Raw genomic sequence first — 20,365 nt, forward strand, 5'->3', positions numbered from 1 at the left:
AAAACATTTTATAAACAATTTCTATCTAATATGCAAGTAACAAACAATTCTTTTCTTATATAGGTTAGGCCTGAACAGAAAAGAAGGAAAACTTTGAGACTACTATAACTTAGCAGGTAAGGAGAGTTTAAGACAGTAAAAAACAAATTATAAGAACATCCTACTTAAGAACTTACATAAAAATCCTAAAGAAGCTATTAAATAGAAACATCTAATGGTATGTCAAGATCATGATCCATTAAGATTTACCTCAAGATTGTAAGGAATATATTAAAAGAATTAAAAAAAAACAATTCTGAAAAAAAATAGGTGAAAGAATAACTAAAGTCTATGAGTCACTACAGCAATTTCGAAAGACACAAGCGAGAGTACAGAAACAAAGTTTTGATACAGGAGAGTGTGGCAGCACAAATCTGCTGGATAAAAATGGATTATTTAGCAAACGATGCTGGAGATTTGGCTCATTAGATAAAGAATTCAAAATGTCCTCCAAAGACCTCAAAAGTACACACTGTAGAGGAAAAAGTTAATGGTTTAAATGTATGTATTTTTTTGTAACAAAGGCAAAATTAATAGAGACATGACAGATTGGGTGGAGACATATACAATGGCAAAGGCGTACAAACTGTGCGTCAGCAAGTAAAGGATAAAGTGTACAGGAAAACTAACGGGAAAAATAGGAAAACATTAAAACTTATTTTTAAAAAATAAGAAATCTAGTAGGAACAAATGGGCATAAATAGTTTACTAATAGGGTTCCTCTGAGTATTATTGAAGACATTGCCTATGTTATATTGTACTAATTGTTCTACTGCACTATATTGTACTAATAAAAGTTACTGGATGGAAGATATGGCAATTTTAGAAACCTTTGTATAGCTAATAGAACAGAATGTGGTAAATTCAAAGAAGGCAGAAAAATCAGAACTGGAATGACAATGATAGTTACAAAGAACATATGCCATTTTTGACTTCTTAGTGTAAGTAATATATTACTATTCAATAATGTCAATACTTTTGTGGATAAATTATTACCTTCTATGCTCATGGCTTGTTTTGCCAATCTCATAATTAAGCAGTTTTCAATTATAACCTTAGACTATCGATCTCAGTTCTGGAACTGAGAGAACTTTTCTGTTAGCACATTGAAGGATCTGATTGAAAATATCAACTTTCATAGAAAACTTTCCATAGTATTCTAAAATGCATACTCAGTGCATAAGTAGCACATTCATAAAAGTTTCAGGGACTCTGATGACAGACCTTATTTAAGATATATAATTGTATGTAGTGGAAAAATCCAACAACAATTGGGACTCAGCCAAGAGAAAATTAGATTAGGAAATTTTCATGTGTGGACTGAGCAGCTCAAGACACAACATTCTACTACACTGTCTGCACATTTTAATTACAAATTCAATGATTTAATACAAAATCCTTTATTTAAAGTAACTGTGACATATGCTTTCACCACTTTTTAAAATGAGCTAAAAGAAAAAATAGTTTTAAAACACAGTAACACTCCTGTAAGAAAGTGCTCCTGGAAAATAAATAGGAAAATGAGAAAAGTTGAGTCTCAAAGAGTGTTGTTATCTTCTTCCCTCACTGTTGTTTTTACATGAATGAGAGGTATACCCCTGGAATTAGGAGAAAATGAAATGCATCCAGACTATGCTGATAACATTTTCAGTTCATCTGTGTCGTCTATAACCCCTGTGATGATTAATTTGACAACCAGGGGTCACCTATTTATCACATTTAATCATAGAGCATTTTAGTCTCCTTTTATTAATTGGAATATATTTAAGTAACCTGAGCTTAAATATACTTATGTATCTCAGTATTTTCTAGAATTTGGTGAGACTATGAATTTACCTAGCGTGAGTATAAGTAGTGTTGTCACCGATTTAGGGGACTTTTCCATCTCCATTGGATAGGGACTCTATTGCTTAATATGGGAAGTGACGGCAAAAGGATAGTAAGTAATGAATCTGGACAACAAAAAATGATTGCAGGCTTATTCCTTCCGTTCATTTTAACATTTTTTTTTTTTTGTAGATCTCTTAATCCAATCCAACTTTCCATTTCCCTCCCTCCCCCCAAAATTCCATATCCTGCCCCTTGAAACTCACAGTCGAATATCCACAAGTTCCTCTCTAAATAAACTTCATCTCTGGGTGTTTCTTTTGCCTTCATGCTTTAGGAGAAATTGTCCCCTGCGGGCAGTACTTTCCACGCAAACTCAAATATTGGTTCTCTCACAACCTTGAGGCAGTAGAAGTGCTACGGCCAGACCATGATTTCTCCTGCCAAAACCCCCAACTTCTTTGAGGTTCTCATCATCATATGTTTACTACCACTCCAGACCTGCCATTTTTCTGTCTCTTTATGGTTTCACTGTACATTACTCCGTTCGTGATCACGCTTTCCTCTGCGGCCAACCTAGATCCTACGACTCCTTACTCTTTACATCCCCTTTCACCTTAAATGATTCTAAAAGACCCCAACCCTGGATAGGTGGGCATTGCTAGAAAAAAACCAAAGCCAAAACCAAAATCAAAACACCAAACAAAAAGCAATACACAACCATGATTATTTAAGACACGCTAAATTTGTAACAACAAATTCCTTCCTTCCTTCCTTCCTTCCTTCCTTCCTTCCTTCCTTCCTTCCTTCCTTCCTTCCTTCCTTCCCTCCCTCCCTCCCTCTCTCTTTCTTTCTTAGAGAGAGAGAGGAGCACATGGGGGGGGGGAGGTGGAAGGGGTGGGGCAGAGGGAGAGAGAGAATCTTAAGCAGGCTCCATGCCCAGAGTGGAGGCCTACACGGGGCTCAGTCTCACGACACTGAGATCATGACCTGGGCCAAAAATCAAGAGTCAGACACTTAACCACCCAGGCACCCCAACGACAAATTTCTAATAGCACTTAACAATGTCTGACAAGCTAACTACACTTCCTTAGCACATATGATTTCCATTCTCCATAAGGAATAGTTCATATCTTCCTTCAACCTCAAACTTTCCTCTCATCCTAACCTTTCAGCTGAATGTTGTCACCTATTTCCTTGAAAAAAAGAGAAGCAATCTGACAGCTGCAAACACATGGATGCACTGTCCAGAACTCACAGTGTCTTGTACAGCTCCTGAATTTATCCCCCAGCTGCTGCATGCTTAACTGCTAAAGGCTTACCCCCTGTGACCTACAGATGATTGTCCTTGGGCACTAGAGCTATTATGCCCACACAGCCAGGAGTGCCTGGGAGTTTACATTCCATTCTCACCCCACAGCAAGCTGGTCAATTACTAACAGGTGTGAAGTTATACAATCCCAGCTCCTTTGCCTCAAGGATGGAAAGTTCCAAAGTGTAATTTACACTCCAGACCTCCCTTTGGGAACAGGATCAGTCTGAGACTTCACCCAAAATGACAACATTGCGTGCTTCTTTCTCTTACCTCTACTACTTCCCCTTACTTTCTTACTGATTTCTTCTGAAAGCACTTCCTTAATAAATTGCTTGAGCTGAATCCTTGGCTCAGAGTCCACTTCTGGGAGAACCCTACCAAGAATACTGACAGAAATGTTCTCATCCAACTATCTTCAACAGTACCTACACATACTATCTTCCCTCCTATTATAATGAAAGAATTGCCTTTGTTCTTATAAAGCCAACATATCTGCTCATTCTGACACTTTTCAAGAACTGTGCTCCTGTAATGATTGTTCTCTCTGGTGCTTCATCAGTATCTCCTTCTCTACTGGCTAATTCCCATCAGGAAACATACTTTAGTATTCCTTACTTTTAAGAACCCCCCCCCCAAAAAAAAACCAAAAAAACCTTCTTCCTAGATTTCAGAGATTCTCCAAGAATCTTATGTGTTATCTTTTACTGAAAAATTTATCAAGAATTTCATATACTAGTAATCCATACTTGCTCACTTCTCATTTTCTTAAAAGCTACTCTATTTAGGCATTCTTTCCCCATAACTCCACAGTGCCCTGTCATTGACAAATCCATTGTTAACTTTTTCCATCTTATCATACTTGACCACTCAGAAATATTCTATGATTGACTACTTCCTTCTATTCTTGGCTTCCATGACATAATGTTATTACATTTACCTTGTTGACTGTACTTTCTGAGTCAACTTTACCAGAACAACATTCTTCTTGGGTGGTTTTATTCAGAAATTCACCTTAAATTCCAGTAACTCTGAAAACTCTATCCTTAATCCTGACAAGACTGCTGTGCTATTAAAACTTCTGACTATTGCATTTTGCTAGCATGATTTTATAGTTCATAACTTAAAATATGAAAATTACAGGTTTTTAAAGATGGGGCCCTTGGTGATCATGTAATCCAATAAATATTTAGATTTAAAGTTTCAGAAGTATGTACTCAATCTAAAATGATGTTTACTGAAAAGAAAATCATCTCTTTTAAAATTAAACACCATTTATTTATAGATGTGCAATGTGATATGACAAAGCCTATACAGTAATGGTTAAGGAAATGGACCCTCAAGTCAGAGTGTGCTGAAATCCTAGTTATGGCACTAACTAGCTGTGAGGTCTTGAGCTGAATTAATTACCTTCTTAGAAACCTAGAAGGTTTAGTGCAAAGATTAAACTGACACATGAAAAGGACTTAGAATTGTGCCTAGCACATAGTAAAATTTCAACAAATTATCTGTCTTATTAGGTTGCACATGATTTCAAATAGACTCAACACATAAAATCTCAAAATGCTATTCAGTCAAGCATAGCAATTACAGTGGATTTAGGGGCAGAACCAGGGAGAACTGGTTTTTATTTTAGAATCCATGACTGAATTTTTACTAGAGTATGTGACTCAAAATACAATATAGTATTTAACTTAATATTGCCCACAACATTTTGCTTTAAATAATTCCAAGAAGCATTTGAAACTTGAGTTGATTCAGATTTGGAGGCTAAAAGTCTTTCAGCCCGATATTATTTATTCAGTTTCCCCACAACAGATTTTCAAAATCAGTAAGTTTTGGTCAAGTTTCAGACAAATTTATATGCTTATATATAATCACTGTATAAATAAAAATTTCAATTTAAAAAAATTTGCATCATTTTAAAGAAATCTCTATTAGAAAAAAATGTATTTCCAGTTGGTTCTGATTACAGTAACCAGGCAAACTCTTAAAAGCCCAGAGATTATGATACCAGTGAGATTTTTTGTGCGCTTCATTCAGCCTTTGGAAGTACTCATATCTTCCATGTAATACTTCAAAGAACTATGACTTAAATAATCACTGGGTAAAAGCTGGCTTATGTATTGGAAAAAAAAAGATCTACTTGGAAGTAATCTAAAGTGGTTCAAAAGCTTTCATTTACATTTGTAATCTGTATTTCTTTGTATAATTGTTTATAATCTGAAACCACATTAAAGTAAATATATTGAATGAATGAACTCATATTTGTGAGTTTTACCCCTAATACCTAAGAGTTAATTTTACAACATAGAATTAAACAAGATATTGCTAAATGTATGTACTGGTTTTTGAAACTTTATTCAAATGTTTAAAATTCAAGGAAAATAAATAGCAATTACATTTTTTAAATGAACAAAAAATATTAAAAAAAGGTTTAAAATTTTTTATCCCCAAATTATAACTAGATTCTCACATTAATTTTTAAATGATATATATAAAGCAATTAACAACACTAGAACGAGCTCTTCCTCACAAAGAATTTGGAGACAAATGAATTACAGTAATTAAATGTTCTCATTTTCATAAGATTTGATTAAATTTTCATTACGTAGCTATCTACACAGTAGCATATTAATAATAGAAAATTAGACTTGATTTTTTGAAACTTTTTCAGAGGTTAGAAATACAGGATGACTCTTAAAGATGACATTCTTAGACTGTTCTGTCACTAATATGTGTATGGACATAACGTAGAGCAAGCCATTTCAAGTAAAATTTTTTATAAGGTACTATAGTAGTCATCATACTAACTTCAAAAAATCAAGATTGCTATGGTATAACAAAAAGTAAATATTTGGTCTTTGTTCCTGGGGCAGAGTTTCTAAAACTCTTGAAATCTCTTGAGTGATATAGTTTGAAGTCAGGCAACTAATGCCCCCAGCTTTGCTGTTCTTTTTCAATATTCCCTTGGTGATTTGGGGTCTTTTCTGGTTCCATACAAATTTTAGGATTGTTTGTTCCAGCTCCTTGAAAAATGCCAATGGTATTTTAATAGAGATGGCTTGAAAGTATAGATTTCTCGGGCAGGATAGACATTTTAACAATGTTTATTCTTCCAATCCATGCGCATGGAATGTTTTTCCATCTTTTTGTGTCTTCCTCAATTTCTTTCATAAGTGTTCTGTAGTTTCTAGAGTATAGATTCTTTACTTCTTTGGTTAGGTTTATTCCTAGGTATTTATGGCTTTTGTTGCTATTGTAAAAGGAATCAATTCCTTAATTTCTCTTTCTACAGTTACATTGTTAATATAGAAAAGCAACTGATTTCTGTGCATTGATTTTGTATACTGCCACATTGCTGAATTGCTGTATGAGTCCTAGTAATTTGGGGGTGGAGTCTTTTGGGTTTTCCATATAAAGTATCATGTCATCTGCGAAGAGAGAGAGTTTGACTTCTTTGCCAGTTGGGATGCTTTTTACTTCTTTTTGTTGTCTGATTGCTGATGCTGGGACTTCTAGCACTATGTTGAACAATGGTGGTGAGAATGGTCATCCCTGTCGGGTTCCTGACCTTAAGGGAAAACTCTCAGCTTTTCCCCACTGATAATGTCACCTGACTTCAAGCTATATTACAAAGCTGTGATCACGATGACAACATGGTACTGGCACAAAAGCAGACACATAGACCAATGGAACAGAACAGAGACTCCAGAAATGGACCTTCAACTCTATGATCAACTAATCTTTGACAAATCAGGAAAAAAATATCCAATGGGAAAAAAAAAGACGGTCTCTTCAATAAGTGGTGTTAGAAAATTGGACAGATACATAGAGAAGAATGAAACTGGACCATTCTCTTACACCATACACAAAGATAAACTCAAAATGGATGAAAGACCTCAATGTGAGACAGGAATCTATCAAAATCCTAGAGGAGAACATACACAGTAACCTCTTCTACATCAGTCACAGCAACTTCTTTCAAGACATGTCTCCAAAGCAAGGGAAACAAAAGCAAAAATGAACTTTTGGGACTTCATCAAGATAAAAAGCTTCTGCATAGCAAAGGAAACAGTCAACAAGACTAAAAGGCAACCCACGGAATGGGAAAAGATATTTGCAAATGACATTACAGATAAGGGACTGATATCCAAGATCTATAAAGAACTTCCCAAACTCAACACTCAAAAACCAAATTACCCAGTTAGAAAATGGGCAGAAGACATGAACAGACACTTCTCCAAAGAAGACATACAAATGGCTAATGGACACATGGAAAAAGTGCTCAACATCACTAGCCATCAGGGAAATACAAATCAAAACCACAATGAGATACCACCTTACGCCCAGTTAGAATGACGAAAATTAGCAAAACAGGAACAACAAATGTTGGTGAGGATGTGGAGAAAGGGGAACCCTCTTACACTGTTGCTGGGAATGCAAGCTGGTACAGCCACTCTGGAAAACAGTATGGAGGTTCCTCAAGATTTAAAAATACAGCTCTCCTACAACCCAGCAATTGTAATACTAGGTATTTACCCCAAAGATACAGATGTAGTGAAAAGAAGGGGCACATGTACCCCAGTGTTCATAGCAGCAATGTCCACAATAGCCAAACTGTGGAAGGAGCCAAGATGTCCTTCAGCAGATGAATGGATAAAGAAGATGTGGTACACATATACAATGGAATATTATTCAGCCATCAGAAACGATGAATACCCATCAGTTGCATAGACATGGATGGAACTGAGGGGGATTATACTAAGTGATATAAGTCAAGCAGAGAAAGACAATTATCATATGGTTTCACTCATATGTGGAACATAAGCAATAGCATGGAGGACCATAAGGGAAGGGAGGGAAATCTGAAGGGGGAGATAACAGAGAAGGAGATGAACCATGAGAGACTATGGACCCCAGGAAACAAACTGAGGGTTTCAGAGGGGAGGGGAATGGGGGTATGGGGTAACAGGGTGATGGGTATTAAGGAGGGCATGTGTTGTGATGAGCACTGGGTGTTATATGCAACTAATGAATCACTGAACACTATGTCAAAAACTAATGATGTACTATACAACGGCTAACTGAACATAATAAATAAATAAATAAATAAATAAATAAATAAATAAAATGATTTGAGTTAAAAAAATAGAAACAAAGCTTTAAAAAAAAGAAACAAAAATGTATACAAAAATAGAACTAATCTTGATTATGTGACTCTAAGTATGTAATCTGTTCTCCACAAGCAGTACTGGAATGAAATAAAATCTTTATATGACTATTAATAAAAGGCAAAATTTACTGAAAAAGAAAAATCTTTTGAGTGATAACAGCATCTTTTGAATGCTAATGAATGATGGGGGCGAGCAGAGGGAATAGGGAAGGAAGGAGGTGTGCAGAGTGGACAAGTCTGAAGAAAAAAACACGATTATAGGTTTGCAACCTTCAGTCCTACTCCCACCTACAACTCCACCCCCACTAAGGGGTGGGGGCCCACAGATTGAGCTCTATCACTATTGGCCAATGATTTAATCAATCACATTTTTGAAACGAAGCCTCCACTAAAACCCCTCACAGATGCTGCAGTTCAAGGAGCTTCCGGGCTGGTGAACACTTTGAAGGGCTGTAGTGTAGACCCCAGAGAAGCCATAGAAGTTCTGCACTACTGCCACCTCAATCCCTCACCCTTCCCCATCTCTTCCATTTGGTTTTTCCTGCGTTGTATCCTTTACAGTAAAGCTACAATTTTTGGTAGAGCATTTCCCTGAGTTCTGTGAGTTGTTCTGTTGAATCACTGAATCTGAAGGGTGGTTGTGGGAACCCTGAATTTGTAGTCCACCAGGCAGAAGTGTGGGTAGCCTGGGCAACCCACTTGAGGCTGGTATCCGACTGGGAGGCAGCATTATGAAACTGAGCCCTTAACCTCTAGGGTTTATTCTAACTGCAGGAGTTAGTGTCAAAATTGGATTTAATTGCTAGACACTTAGTTGGTGTTGGAGAATGTGCTGGGGTGTGGAAAAAAACACATAATTGGTGTCAGAAATGCTGTCTGAAAATAACATACAAGTGCACAAAAAACAACATTTTAAATTATACATAATCTTGCCACTAAAAGTTGACCGTTATTCATTTTACAGTATATTTCCATTTAGTCTTTTTTTCTGCATATATAATCAGTTATTTCTGAGAAATAAGAATGTTCATCTTATATCCCAAGAGGTGTATTAGCATGCATCTCTCCTATAAAGTATGCTTAATAAAATTTTATGATATATAGCTGTGTATTTTATTTCCAGGAAGATAGCTAAATAAAGAATTGTTTCTAAGTTATAAAAATTTATACCTTGTTATTACTTAAAGGAAAAATAATTTTTTTGCTTAGGTAATTTTTATTGATGATTAATTCTTCTCTGAACTGTATAACGTATTTATTTTGCTTCTTAAATTCAAGAAATTACACATAAAATTTATTAAATATGTACAAAATAGAAAAGATTTTGACTTATTAATAAAGTGAACATTTACATTGGATAAAAAGTACATATAAATCATATATTTAATATAATATACATGCACATACCTATATATACATACATGTAGGTATAGATAGATTTTATAAGCAGAATATTAAGTTTATGACTAGTATATATTAATATTTATATTAATGATATATTAATATTTATATTAATGTATAAAGTTCATATTTATAAATATAAATAAAATATATAATTATATAATAATATACATATTAATATATAAAGGGGAAGTGGAGGATTAAAATAATCTTATAATAATGTTGTATTTTTCAAAGTTATATAGCTTTCTTTCCAGGTAGATGAATGCTTCTAAACACAACGCATACTTACTACTTATGAGTCATGATAATTTATCGCATTACTTTAAAGGAAAACATCTGCTGGTCAATAAGTTGATGAAACTCAGTCATAATTTCATCATATAAAGGAAAAATTGTTTTGTCTATACTCCTTCTTACATAAGACCAACCTTCACTTGTACACTAGATCCTGTCCTCCCTTGCCTACTCAAATGTAGAAAACACACAATTTTCCCCTCTTGCCAGCATCAACTACTTGTCCATTTTTACCAGATTAAAAGGAAGAGGTTATAATCTCTATCATGCTTAAATTAACCAATCAATAAAACAAAACCCAAACTCCCTTGACCCTATATTTCCCTCCAGCTACTACATTTCTTAGCTCTTATTTACAGAAAAATATCTGTGGCTTTTTTTTACATGTGGTTTTTAACTCCTCTCTTCCTATTCTCCCCACAACCCACTCTAATAAAGTGTCATCAATCACGTTGCCAAAACAGCTTCTGAATGCACAAGGATCTTCATGTGGTCCAGTGGTCAAGTCTAACTTCCCATCTTAACTGAAAGGCTTGATTCACCTAACTGCCAGGATCTCTAGCCTTCTTCCTGTCTCACTGGCTACTCTTTCTTAAATCTATTTTGTAGATTCTGCATTTTTAATATGTTTAAAAGTTAGACTGACCCAGGGTTACAGTCATTGGTCCTCTTATTGTATGTTTTTACTCTCAACCTCTTTATTTTACCCAGTATCATGGATTTAAAAGAAAACACAGCTTGAACAATTTTCCTATATTGCAGCTAGTACCCACACTCCTAGGTTCAAGGAGTAGCCAAGGGACAGCTATTAGTGGGAGGCACAGATGGAGCTTAAGTCTTTACTGACATCATTGAGCTTTTGTACCAACTCTGGAACCACATACCTCTGGATTTTGTGTCCCATGTGTCATGATTTAGGCCACCATATTGGTCAGTATTTGATAGTCACACCAGGAGCTATCCTAACAGAAACATATATTCTAGTGACTGGTGAGGGAAACCAGTCTGGTTGGAATATCACTATCTCATTTTTTTTGCCAAATCTACATACTACGTTTACTATTTTACTATTGTTATTTTCCCCAATCATTTCACTCTCCTTAATATTTAAAGGAAATGTATCACTGTGACAAATAAAAAACAGGATTATTTGATATTATAGAAAGTAATAAATATGTATAAAATGAAATCAATACTAAAAGAAAATAAAATATAGGGGTGCCTGGGTGGCTCAGTGGGTTAAGTGTATGCCTTTGGCTCAGGTCATGATCTTGGGATCCTGGAATCGAGGCTCCCTGCTCAGTGGGGAGTCTGCTTCTCCCTCTCCCTCTGCCCCCCTACCCCTGCTTGTGCTCTTTGTCCCTCTCAAGTGAATAAATAAAATCTTAAAAAAAAGTAAAATATAAAAAAATAAAATATAAAAAATATTGCATGCAAAAATAAAATAAAACAAAGCTATACACCGATGCCTCCAAATTAAATCTCCAGCACTCATCACTCTAACTGCCTACTCAACATCTACATTAAGATGTTTAGTAAGTCTCCCAAAGTTATGCTGTCAAAACAAAAAAAACCCCTCCTGACTGACCTCTAAGGTGTTTTTTCTAGTTTTCTACATTGTAGTAATAACAACTCACTCTTCCAGTACCCCAAGCCAAAAACTTTGAAATCACAATCCACTCCTTCTTATATTCTACATAAAATAAATTTGCAAATTCTATGTAAGTTCTATCTTCAAAATAAATCCAAAATTTTAGTACTTCTCATTTATTAAATAAATTAATGAATAATAAAAGAATAAAACTCAAATCAAAGTTCATATATTAAAAATTACATAAAATATGTGAATGATATGGAATACAAATATTACTTATAATTATTCTGATTTCTACCACTCTTATGATAATTTGCACTTCAGTATTTTTAGGGAAAAATGAGTCTAATGACTTCAGAAATGTTGGTTTCATTAAAAAAAATTCTATTTACCAAACTTTCCCAAAGTCTGACTGCACATTTCACATTGGATACAAAGGAAATCTGAGTCCAAGTCATATATAAAAAACAAAGGAGCTGCTAATTTTTATGTTTTTATTATAAAGAAGAATTATTTTTCCCTTAGGTAGTGTTTCAGGCTTTCTCATCCTTAGACTGCACTGCGACTGACTTTCCTAAATTTGATATAAAACTAATTATTTTGGCAGAAAGTGAAACTATTATTTAATCTCAAGGTATAATGCAGAACAGTTCCAGTGTGCCTATGACAGTCATGCTTCAAAATGTTTTTCTCAAATACCAGCTCCTAGTGTATAAAGTATGCCGAATACAGTGATGCATAAAACACCTGGCTCCTGGAAAGATCACAGGGGGATTTAAATGCATTTTAATGAAAAACCTTTAAAAAAAGGAGCCAACATTTTACATTTCAGAAAACTTAAAGACTATAACCTAAAATGCGTGATACAATGAGGTTGGCAACAACATTTGCAGAAGGCACATCATTGTGAATCTGTGGCTGAAATTCATTTTCCAAATAAGTAATTGTTAATTGCTTTTACTGCTGAAATTAAGTTAATGAGTAAGGGACTACCTACTGCCTACTTCCTTAACTTGTCTGAAGCAAATCTAGTGATGTTATAATGATACACAGAACTCCAAACAGTGCTGTTTAGTCTTCAAATACACCTGGATCATTTATGATAATGTTATTGTACATTTCCAGTGATCTTTAACCACAGACCAAGGAAATGGAGGAAGACTGGGAAAAATGAAATAACAGACAGATGATATTCCTTTCAAATTTTTCTTGCACATTATTTTATTTTATTACAATGAATAAACAAATCAATTACTAGTTTTACTCTTTCTAGAGCTAGAGTGCTTATGGTATGTGTGGGCATTAGGAAGTTTACCTGATAAAGAAAGATTTGGTAAAACACACCTTCAGTATAATATGTTGACCCAGTAATCTTTTTACAAGAGAGGTGACAGTTTTTAAACACAACATCACTAAATATTTAATATAATTAGAAACTGGTAAAATTTAAATTCGAATTTAGTAGTTTTGGTGGTCAAAGGAAACTATAAATGAAAGCAATTGTTTGGAGATATAAGCTATTCTTTTTTAAGTCTGCATGGACTATTGGACTATACTGAACTTCCTTTTAAAACTTAAATCGATATTTCAAAAATTTATATCACTAGCTAAGATTTTGAGAAAAATGAGAAAGTACTAAAAATATTTTCCTAAAAACTCATCCAGAAACTCTGAAGTGTATCAATATTTATACTAAGTACAACTCAGAACTAGATTTACTATTCTCATAAAGGTTCGAACTCTTTTTAGGATACTGCTCTAACTACAGTATGAAGATGATACCATTTGAAAAGGAGGTTCTCGCCTTTTCTGCACATGCCCTCTCCCTCTAGCTACATATACATATATATCCATCTTAATATATTAATGTAAAGAAGAAAGATTAAAGCGTTAAAATATTCTTGTGATATTATTGCATTTTCAAGATTATATGAATTTGCTCTGCTGCCTTCAATCTTTAGAACCCTACCACCCATAAATAATGTAATACTACTAATAATGTAATAAGGTGACATCAAACTGAATGTAATTCTGACTTAACTGTTTCTACCAATATCTAGAAACATAGAAACTAGAAACATAGTCCTCAAAGGAAAAGTTACCATCAAGAACAGAATAAGTTATTGTGGATGCTGGTAAGGTACGACATTTTTCTATTCATCCCTGAGCCCTCTTAGACTTCTTTATGTATGGCAGGTGTCCAAACTCACTAAGCATACTTCCTTTTCTTTTCTTCAGAGCTAACTACAGAATTTGTTACATATTAACTAAATAAGCATTTCCCTCCTACAGCCAATTATTTCATAATAGAATAAGTTCGGCTTAAAAATACATATTTATATATTTTACATATATAACTTATGTAATTACACACATTCTTAATGACATCCCATGGTAAACAAAGCCAGTCAAATTCTAATGGGATTTTGATATGAGATTGAGCATATTTCATCATGAAAAGCACAAAGAACTAAAGGCAGCAGTATATTTTCACATAGTAGTTCAAGATAATAAAATTATCTTGTATGGGCACAAATTATGTGATGTATGCATTACACATATATTTAATTATCTCAAAACTCTACAAAGTAGATACAATTATCCCTAATTCCAAGGAGATACTGAGACTGAGAGCCATGATGAAACTCTCAAGATAATATAACAATTATTAGATGAAATAGAAATTCAAACCCGAGTGTCTGACGCTGAAATCATTATTCCCCTCTACTACTATGTCTTCCTTTAGCAATTAGAGCACTGGGAAGAAGCAAGCAAAGTGAAACTATTTCTTTAAACGACCTGACAATATGTTTGCCATCCCATCACTCATGCCAAACTTAAGTTAAGAGGGGAGACCAGAAATCAGAAAACATGTCTAAGCCAAAATCAGAAATCCAGATGCAGAATTCTGTACATGGGAAAGGAGCTAAGGGACAGACACAGGGAAGGGAAGCCTAAGTAGACTCATCCCTCCATACAGGCACCAATTTTCTTTCTTCGCCCTAAAAGCCTCTATCATTACTTTTAACTCTTTAAAGTACCTGTGATGTATTAAACCAATAATAGAAGAAATAGTTGATAACTATACAAGCACTACATTTCTATTGTGAAGGTAAAAGTCAAGAGTGCTCTAAATGCTCCTCAAGAATTAAAGTTTTACATGGCCTAATACTTCAGCAATAATACACGTTGATTCAATAACTGCTTTATTCCTATTTACACATATATGTACATATTTAAAATTAGTTTAGATTTTTGCTATGATTACTGTAGGCTCTAATTTCAACTTGTCAGAAGCTCAACCAGAAAATTCAAATGAGTGGAATTACTTTGTTTTCCAAATATAATTACTTATTTTGATGAAAAAGAGACAAAGACAAGTAAGCAAAGAGCAAATAGAAGTGTATTTTTAAATTTTAATTACATTTTTGGGAATCTGAGAATTGGCATACCTCATCTCCTTGGTAATCATGTTACCTAAACTAATTCACTCTACTATTATTTGTTCTGGAGGATATCATTAAAATAGTAATGAGCCAGCAAAATGAAAGCTCTAAACTAACACACACACACACACACACACACACACACACAAAATGTGTTTATTTTAATGGCCGTGAAGTAAATTTTGAATTAAAACATAATTAAGTTTTTAAAAATAATAATTAAATTAAGTAGAGTAAATTGGAAGTCAGTCAGGCATAGTGTTAGGGAAAAGAAAGTCAGTAGAGAAATAGGAAAGATAATACCTGAAGCAAAAGGAAGCCCATCTAGAATGGCCAGAGGGGCAAATGGCTTAACACGAGGCTAAGGAAAAAAAGGAGCAACTAGTCCTGGAAAGCTTAGTGGGGCGGGATAGGGAGTCTAGACTTCCGTGTGAGAGTAACAGGAAGCCACTGAAGAGTTTTACTCACGGGAGTTGCATGATGGGATTTATGCTTTTCAAGAGATCACTCTAGCTGTTGAAGGTAGGGGCAAGAATCAATATGGGAAAGAAGTTACAAGAACACTACAGTGTTTCTGCATAAGTTGATGTTGGCTTAAAGAAACGGTGGCAGTGAATATGGGGAGAAGAAAACACATTTTAGATAAAGGAGAGATCTATGTGTGAAAGAACATGTATAATAAAGGCAGTAAATATTTGATAAATGAATGAATGGTTTTAAAAAGAAAATGACTTCCAGAAGTCCTTATATGGTGGGTTTTTTCTCTATAAACTGAGCATGGTGGCCCACCTTATTCAGAGCATTCTACGAAAATACAAAAACAAAAACAAGAAAACATTAACTTTTATGCCCTTTCCCAAATACTGAGAAAAGACTTTCCAGATAAATGATGCTTATGTCTTAAAAATAAATAGTCTCACACCACCCGTAACATTTAAAAATACATATTACAAAGATCCTTATTTTTTTAAATAAAAAGGATGCCAGATTTTGTGTGTTTCTCCTAATGTTCAAAATCATTATTACCGTTTTTAAATTCTTCTTTCCTTACAAAATTATGCCCTGCTGATTTCTTTACAAGTACTTCTTAAATAGTTAATATATTTTCAATAAAATGAAATGTCCTTCAGATTCTGGGAAGTTTTAAGGAATATTTTCTTGAGATTTCTTTCTTATTTTCTCTCTTCAACATGCCCCTATATCCTGCAGATGGCCACCTTTTCTATTTCATAGCGGAGAGCAGGCAAAAATTCCTCAATTTACTGCCCTGCCCTGATTCCTCCAACATAATCTACATCACACCTATTATTATTTCATCCAGCCTCAGTAGAAAAGAGTCCTCCTTTTCAGCTTCTCTTACCTTGGTAGAAAAACGTCCTTCATGTAATCTAATAGAGTGGAATGGTTGACCCCTGTTCTGGATCTCTACAATCTCTACCCTACAATTCCTCAGGTCACAGCTATAACAGTCATTCCCTTTCCTATGCTTCTAACCACTCTATTACTCGTTCTTCCTCATCGGCATGTCCATATTCATGTTTCTTCCATTTCAAAACCACCCTTTCTGACAACTACTTAATTTCTCTCCTTGCTTTATTGACTCTCTAAAAAAAAAAAAAATCATCAAAGGCCATATATATTCTTCTGCTCATTTCATGGTTGGGTATTTCATTATTATACCCGGTTTATTTCATTTTTAGTTTTTAAAAATAGTTAATACCTTTATTTTTAAGTAAGCTCTGAGCCCAGTGTGGGGCTTGAACTCACAACCTTGAGATCAAGAGTCACATGTTCTACTAAGTCAGCCTGGTGCCCCACTACCATACCCATTTTAAAGAAGTCAGAAAGGCACAGCAAGTTTAAATAAACGTCCCAAAGGCTATCTAAACTATAAATCAGTTTGGACACAATTTAAATCAAGATTTTTCTCAAAGGCTTTCCTTTACTTTGTAATGTAAAGCTTAATGCGATCAATGTCATTACATGAATTATTGCCTTTTATGTGTTTGCTTTTTTAAACAACATCATAAAGATTCGACCCATATCACTTAAAGAAATATATATGAATAAATACGAATTGATCTTTTAAAATATGTGACTGTACTAAGTACACGACCTTTTTTTCCTGATTTTTAACATTATAAAAGCTGTTATTAAATATCAAAGTGTTTACTGCTGACAGTACTTTAAAAACATAATATAAAGGGTAATAAAGTATTACTTGCATTTTGCTTTAGACTATAAAATAATAGATACAAAGATGTTGTAATTTACACTAAAGGGAGTAAAAGTATGATATGACAGAGAAAATGTATTTTATATGCCTATTTATTTATTTATTTATCCAAATTCAATTTCATTAGGAAAAGATAGTCCAAGGAACTAATACTACGTGTAGAAGGGCAGTCTAATTGTACATAATTCAACAAAGCAATGACTATTATCTCAACTAAGTAACATTAAGAATTACAAAAGTCGACTACTTATTGTAGATAATTCCTAGTTTGCTCCATTACATTATTTTTTCTAATTTCTTACTTATCCTTTTCAATTAAGTTAGACAGATGATTGCTTCAAGAAAATTAACCGCTTCATGTCGATACACTTTTGTCACTGGAGTCTTTAATGTATTGCTTTATCCTATAAACATTCATTAAGGGCCTACTATGGGCAAGGAACTATGTCAGGAGCTAAATGTAAAGATGGAAAATGGGTGACATAGCTGCTATCTGAGGTAGTTCAAGAAGAATGTTCCAAAGTTACAGGTGACCTCATGAAACTTCTGAAAGTACATTTAGATAACATTTAGCCAAGTTAATACATAGCATAGGCAAATGACATACAAATTGCAATGTAATATATAATATATATATGATTAACGTACATCTCCACATTACTATCTTTCTCAAATATCACAGACTCTGAAGGAACAAGATAAAATTTTTGGTTATACGGAGAAGCTATTTTTCTTTTCAGAAACTGTAAATAGCTTCTTTGTGTGTATACAAAAGTGCTACTAGTGTGAAAAGGAATGTGAGTATTTTCATATCTCTGCATGGCAAGGGGTTTCTGAGCATAGAAAAACAGAATTTGGGTTAAAGGACAAACCTTGGAAGTTGAAAGATGGCTGAATAGATAGGGAGAGACTTTTGGAGTGACTGACCTCCCAGGAGGGAAACGTTAACATTTCAAAGGGGGCAAAAGCCTAGAGCCATATATTTATATACCACAGCATTTTACATCGGGGACCTGTGTTTTCTCTTCCTCTCTCAGAAGGAGAGGAGGGCAGCTGTATAAGAGCTCCTCTACAAATGCCCAGATTAATAATCTTGGGACTCCTCTGCTATGGTGGAAAATCTCCCTTTTAGTACTTGAAGGTGCCACCATCTGACTCTCTTCACAGTGCTCCTGAGGGGGAAATGGAGTGTCGGGGACACATATGGTTATTGCTCCAAGAAACAAGTCTGCAGAAACTTTGTATTTGCTTTCAGGACAAAATACATAAATGTACATATTAAAAACTTATCATGTTTCAGATCAGAGTTTACGGGGAAAAGTTTTTTTGAAGACACAACTTCATTATACTGATTTTCAGGCAGATCAAGTCATTCAACAGTCAATAAACGATCTTATTCAGCAAAGACAACATATTGATCCCCTTCATTTTGTCACAAGATTTCGGTAGAATTAAAAGGATAATTTAGAGTACCAAAGTTAGGTTGGCTAAAGAAAACAAAAAGAAGTCACTTACTTGATATTATCAAGGCAGCCCGATTCAGGTTTCAGAATGGCAGTATGATGAAACATTTTATATAGAGCAATCCCAAGGAAGATTACATTAAGCTGGAATGTAAAAAGTACTGTTATGTAGCATAACTGGAATATAAGAAAAAGAGGAAGTCTGTTCTCCATAACAGAGGAGTTGTTCTGGGAAATTAGCTCTCACTATACTTATAAAGGAACTTGATCATAGATGATTGCCTAGTGTTTCAGTAAAGGCAAGAAGCTACTTCAGGGAATTGGGATACCAATGAGCTACAAAGCACTATTCTGCCAAAATATACACAAATACAAAATCAGCAGGAGTTGGAATCATGCTGTGGAAATTGTAAAGCAACTCAAAGCCAAGTATATGTTTAAAAAATATATGTACAGGTGTGTTCCTGTTTCTACCGTCTGAACATGGCCCTGCATTTGTTGTTAGGGATATGTTTTGAAATGCTATGTTACAAAATCATAAATACTAAAATCAATGCATTCTTGAATAGCTAGATCGAAAGGATTATAAAATGATGGTTAATTTCAATGCTACAACAAACTAGGATTGAAGTCCAGGAAACCCTCAGTGACACTGTCTTGTCACTGGAAGCAGAGAGGGCACAGGACTTAAAACAAAAAGTTCCAGTGTGAATTCCACATATCACATATATGTAAACTGTATAGAAAACCACCTACTGAAGTGCCCTTTGTGACCTGGTTGGTTTATATGTTCCAAAATTTAGGATTGGTGGGGACTAGAAAAATCCAATTATAAGCCCTACTGAAGTTCTCTCAATAATACGTTTCTATAATCCTTTATCAAATCCAAAAAGTTTGAAAAGTGAAAGTTTTAAAAAATTCATTGAGTGGACAAAAAGCCTAACCTTAACTAAACCCATTTGGTGGGAAAACCTGATTTGTACTGACATAAGGCTCTTCTGTCTTTATTCCACTTGCTCCTGCTTTTCCAATTTGTTTTTCTGTTGAATTATTACCGTGTTCGGTTTCAGAGTCCTACCTACTCCCTACTGTGAGTATTGGCTGATGTGTTTGATTTTGGGCAACTGCTTATTTTCTACAAGGAATATTATATAACAGGCAATACACGTATCATATTACCTTTGTAAAGTCTGAAAACTTCCTGAATTCTAAAATATATCTGCTTCAAGGGATTTCAGATAGTGAATTGTAGCTTTATATCTTATACAAAATCAAGAAGCCATTTTAGTTAAAAAAATGGAGAACAATTTTATATTATAAAATGATGAGTACATAAATAATAATACCAAAAATAGAATCTAAATTAGGATAAGTAATTCATATAGTGAAATCAAGACATTATGCATCTAAAAATACAAAAGGAAGTATGATTCCAGAATGCTTGTTAAACTTATTTATGCCATTCTCAAGTGAAACATTTTTGGATTTTAAAGTTTTTGAGGTCTTTATAAAAAACAAAACTGGAAGGAATAGGAAGGTATAGTGCCGTATTTCCAATTTCCGATTCCATTCAT

General features: G+C 34.3%; 1 protein-coding gene across 1 annotated transcript in view; it reads right to left on the reverse strand.

Annotated features, from left to right (window-relative positions):
• Positions 1-20,365, reverse strand: part of ADGRL3 (adhesion G protein-coupled receptor L3) — a 482,854-nt gene that overhangs the window by 51,543 nt on the left and 410,946 nt on the right. The window contains exon 18 of the mRNA XM_040624907.1: positions 18,844-18,935. Coding sequence (XP_040480841.1) covers positions 18,844-18,935 — 92 coding nt within the window. The remainder of the gene's footprint in view (positions 1-18,843; positions 18,936-20,365) is intronic.

This window comes from Ursus maritimus, unplaced genomic scaffold (genome assembly GCF_017311325.1).
Source record: "Ursus maritimus isolate PB19 unplaced genomic scaffold, ASM1731132v1 scaffold_8, whole genome shotgun sequence".
Classification (NCBI taxonomy): Eukaryota; Metazoa; Chordata; class Mammalia; order Carnivora; family Ursidae; genus Ursus; species Ursus maritimus.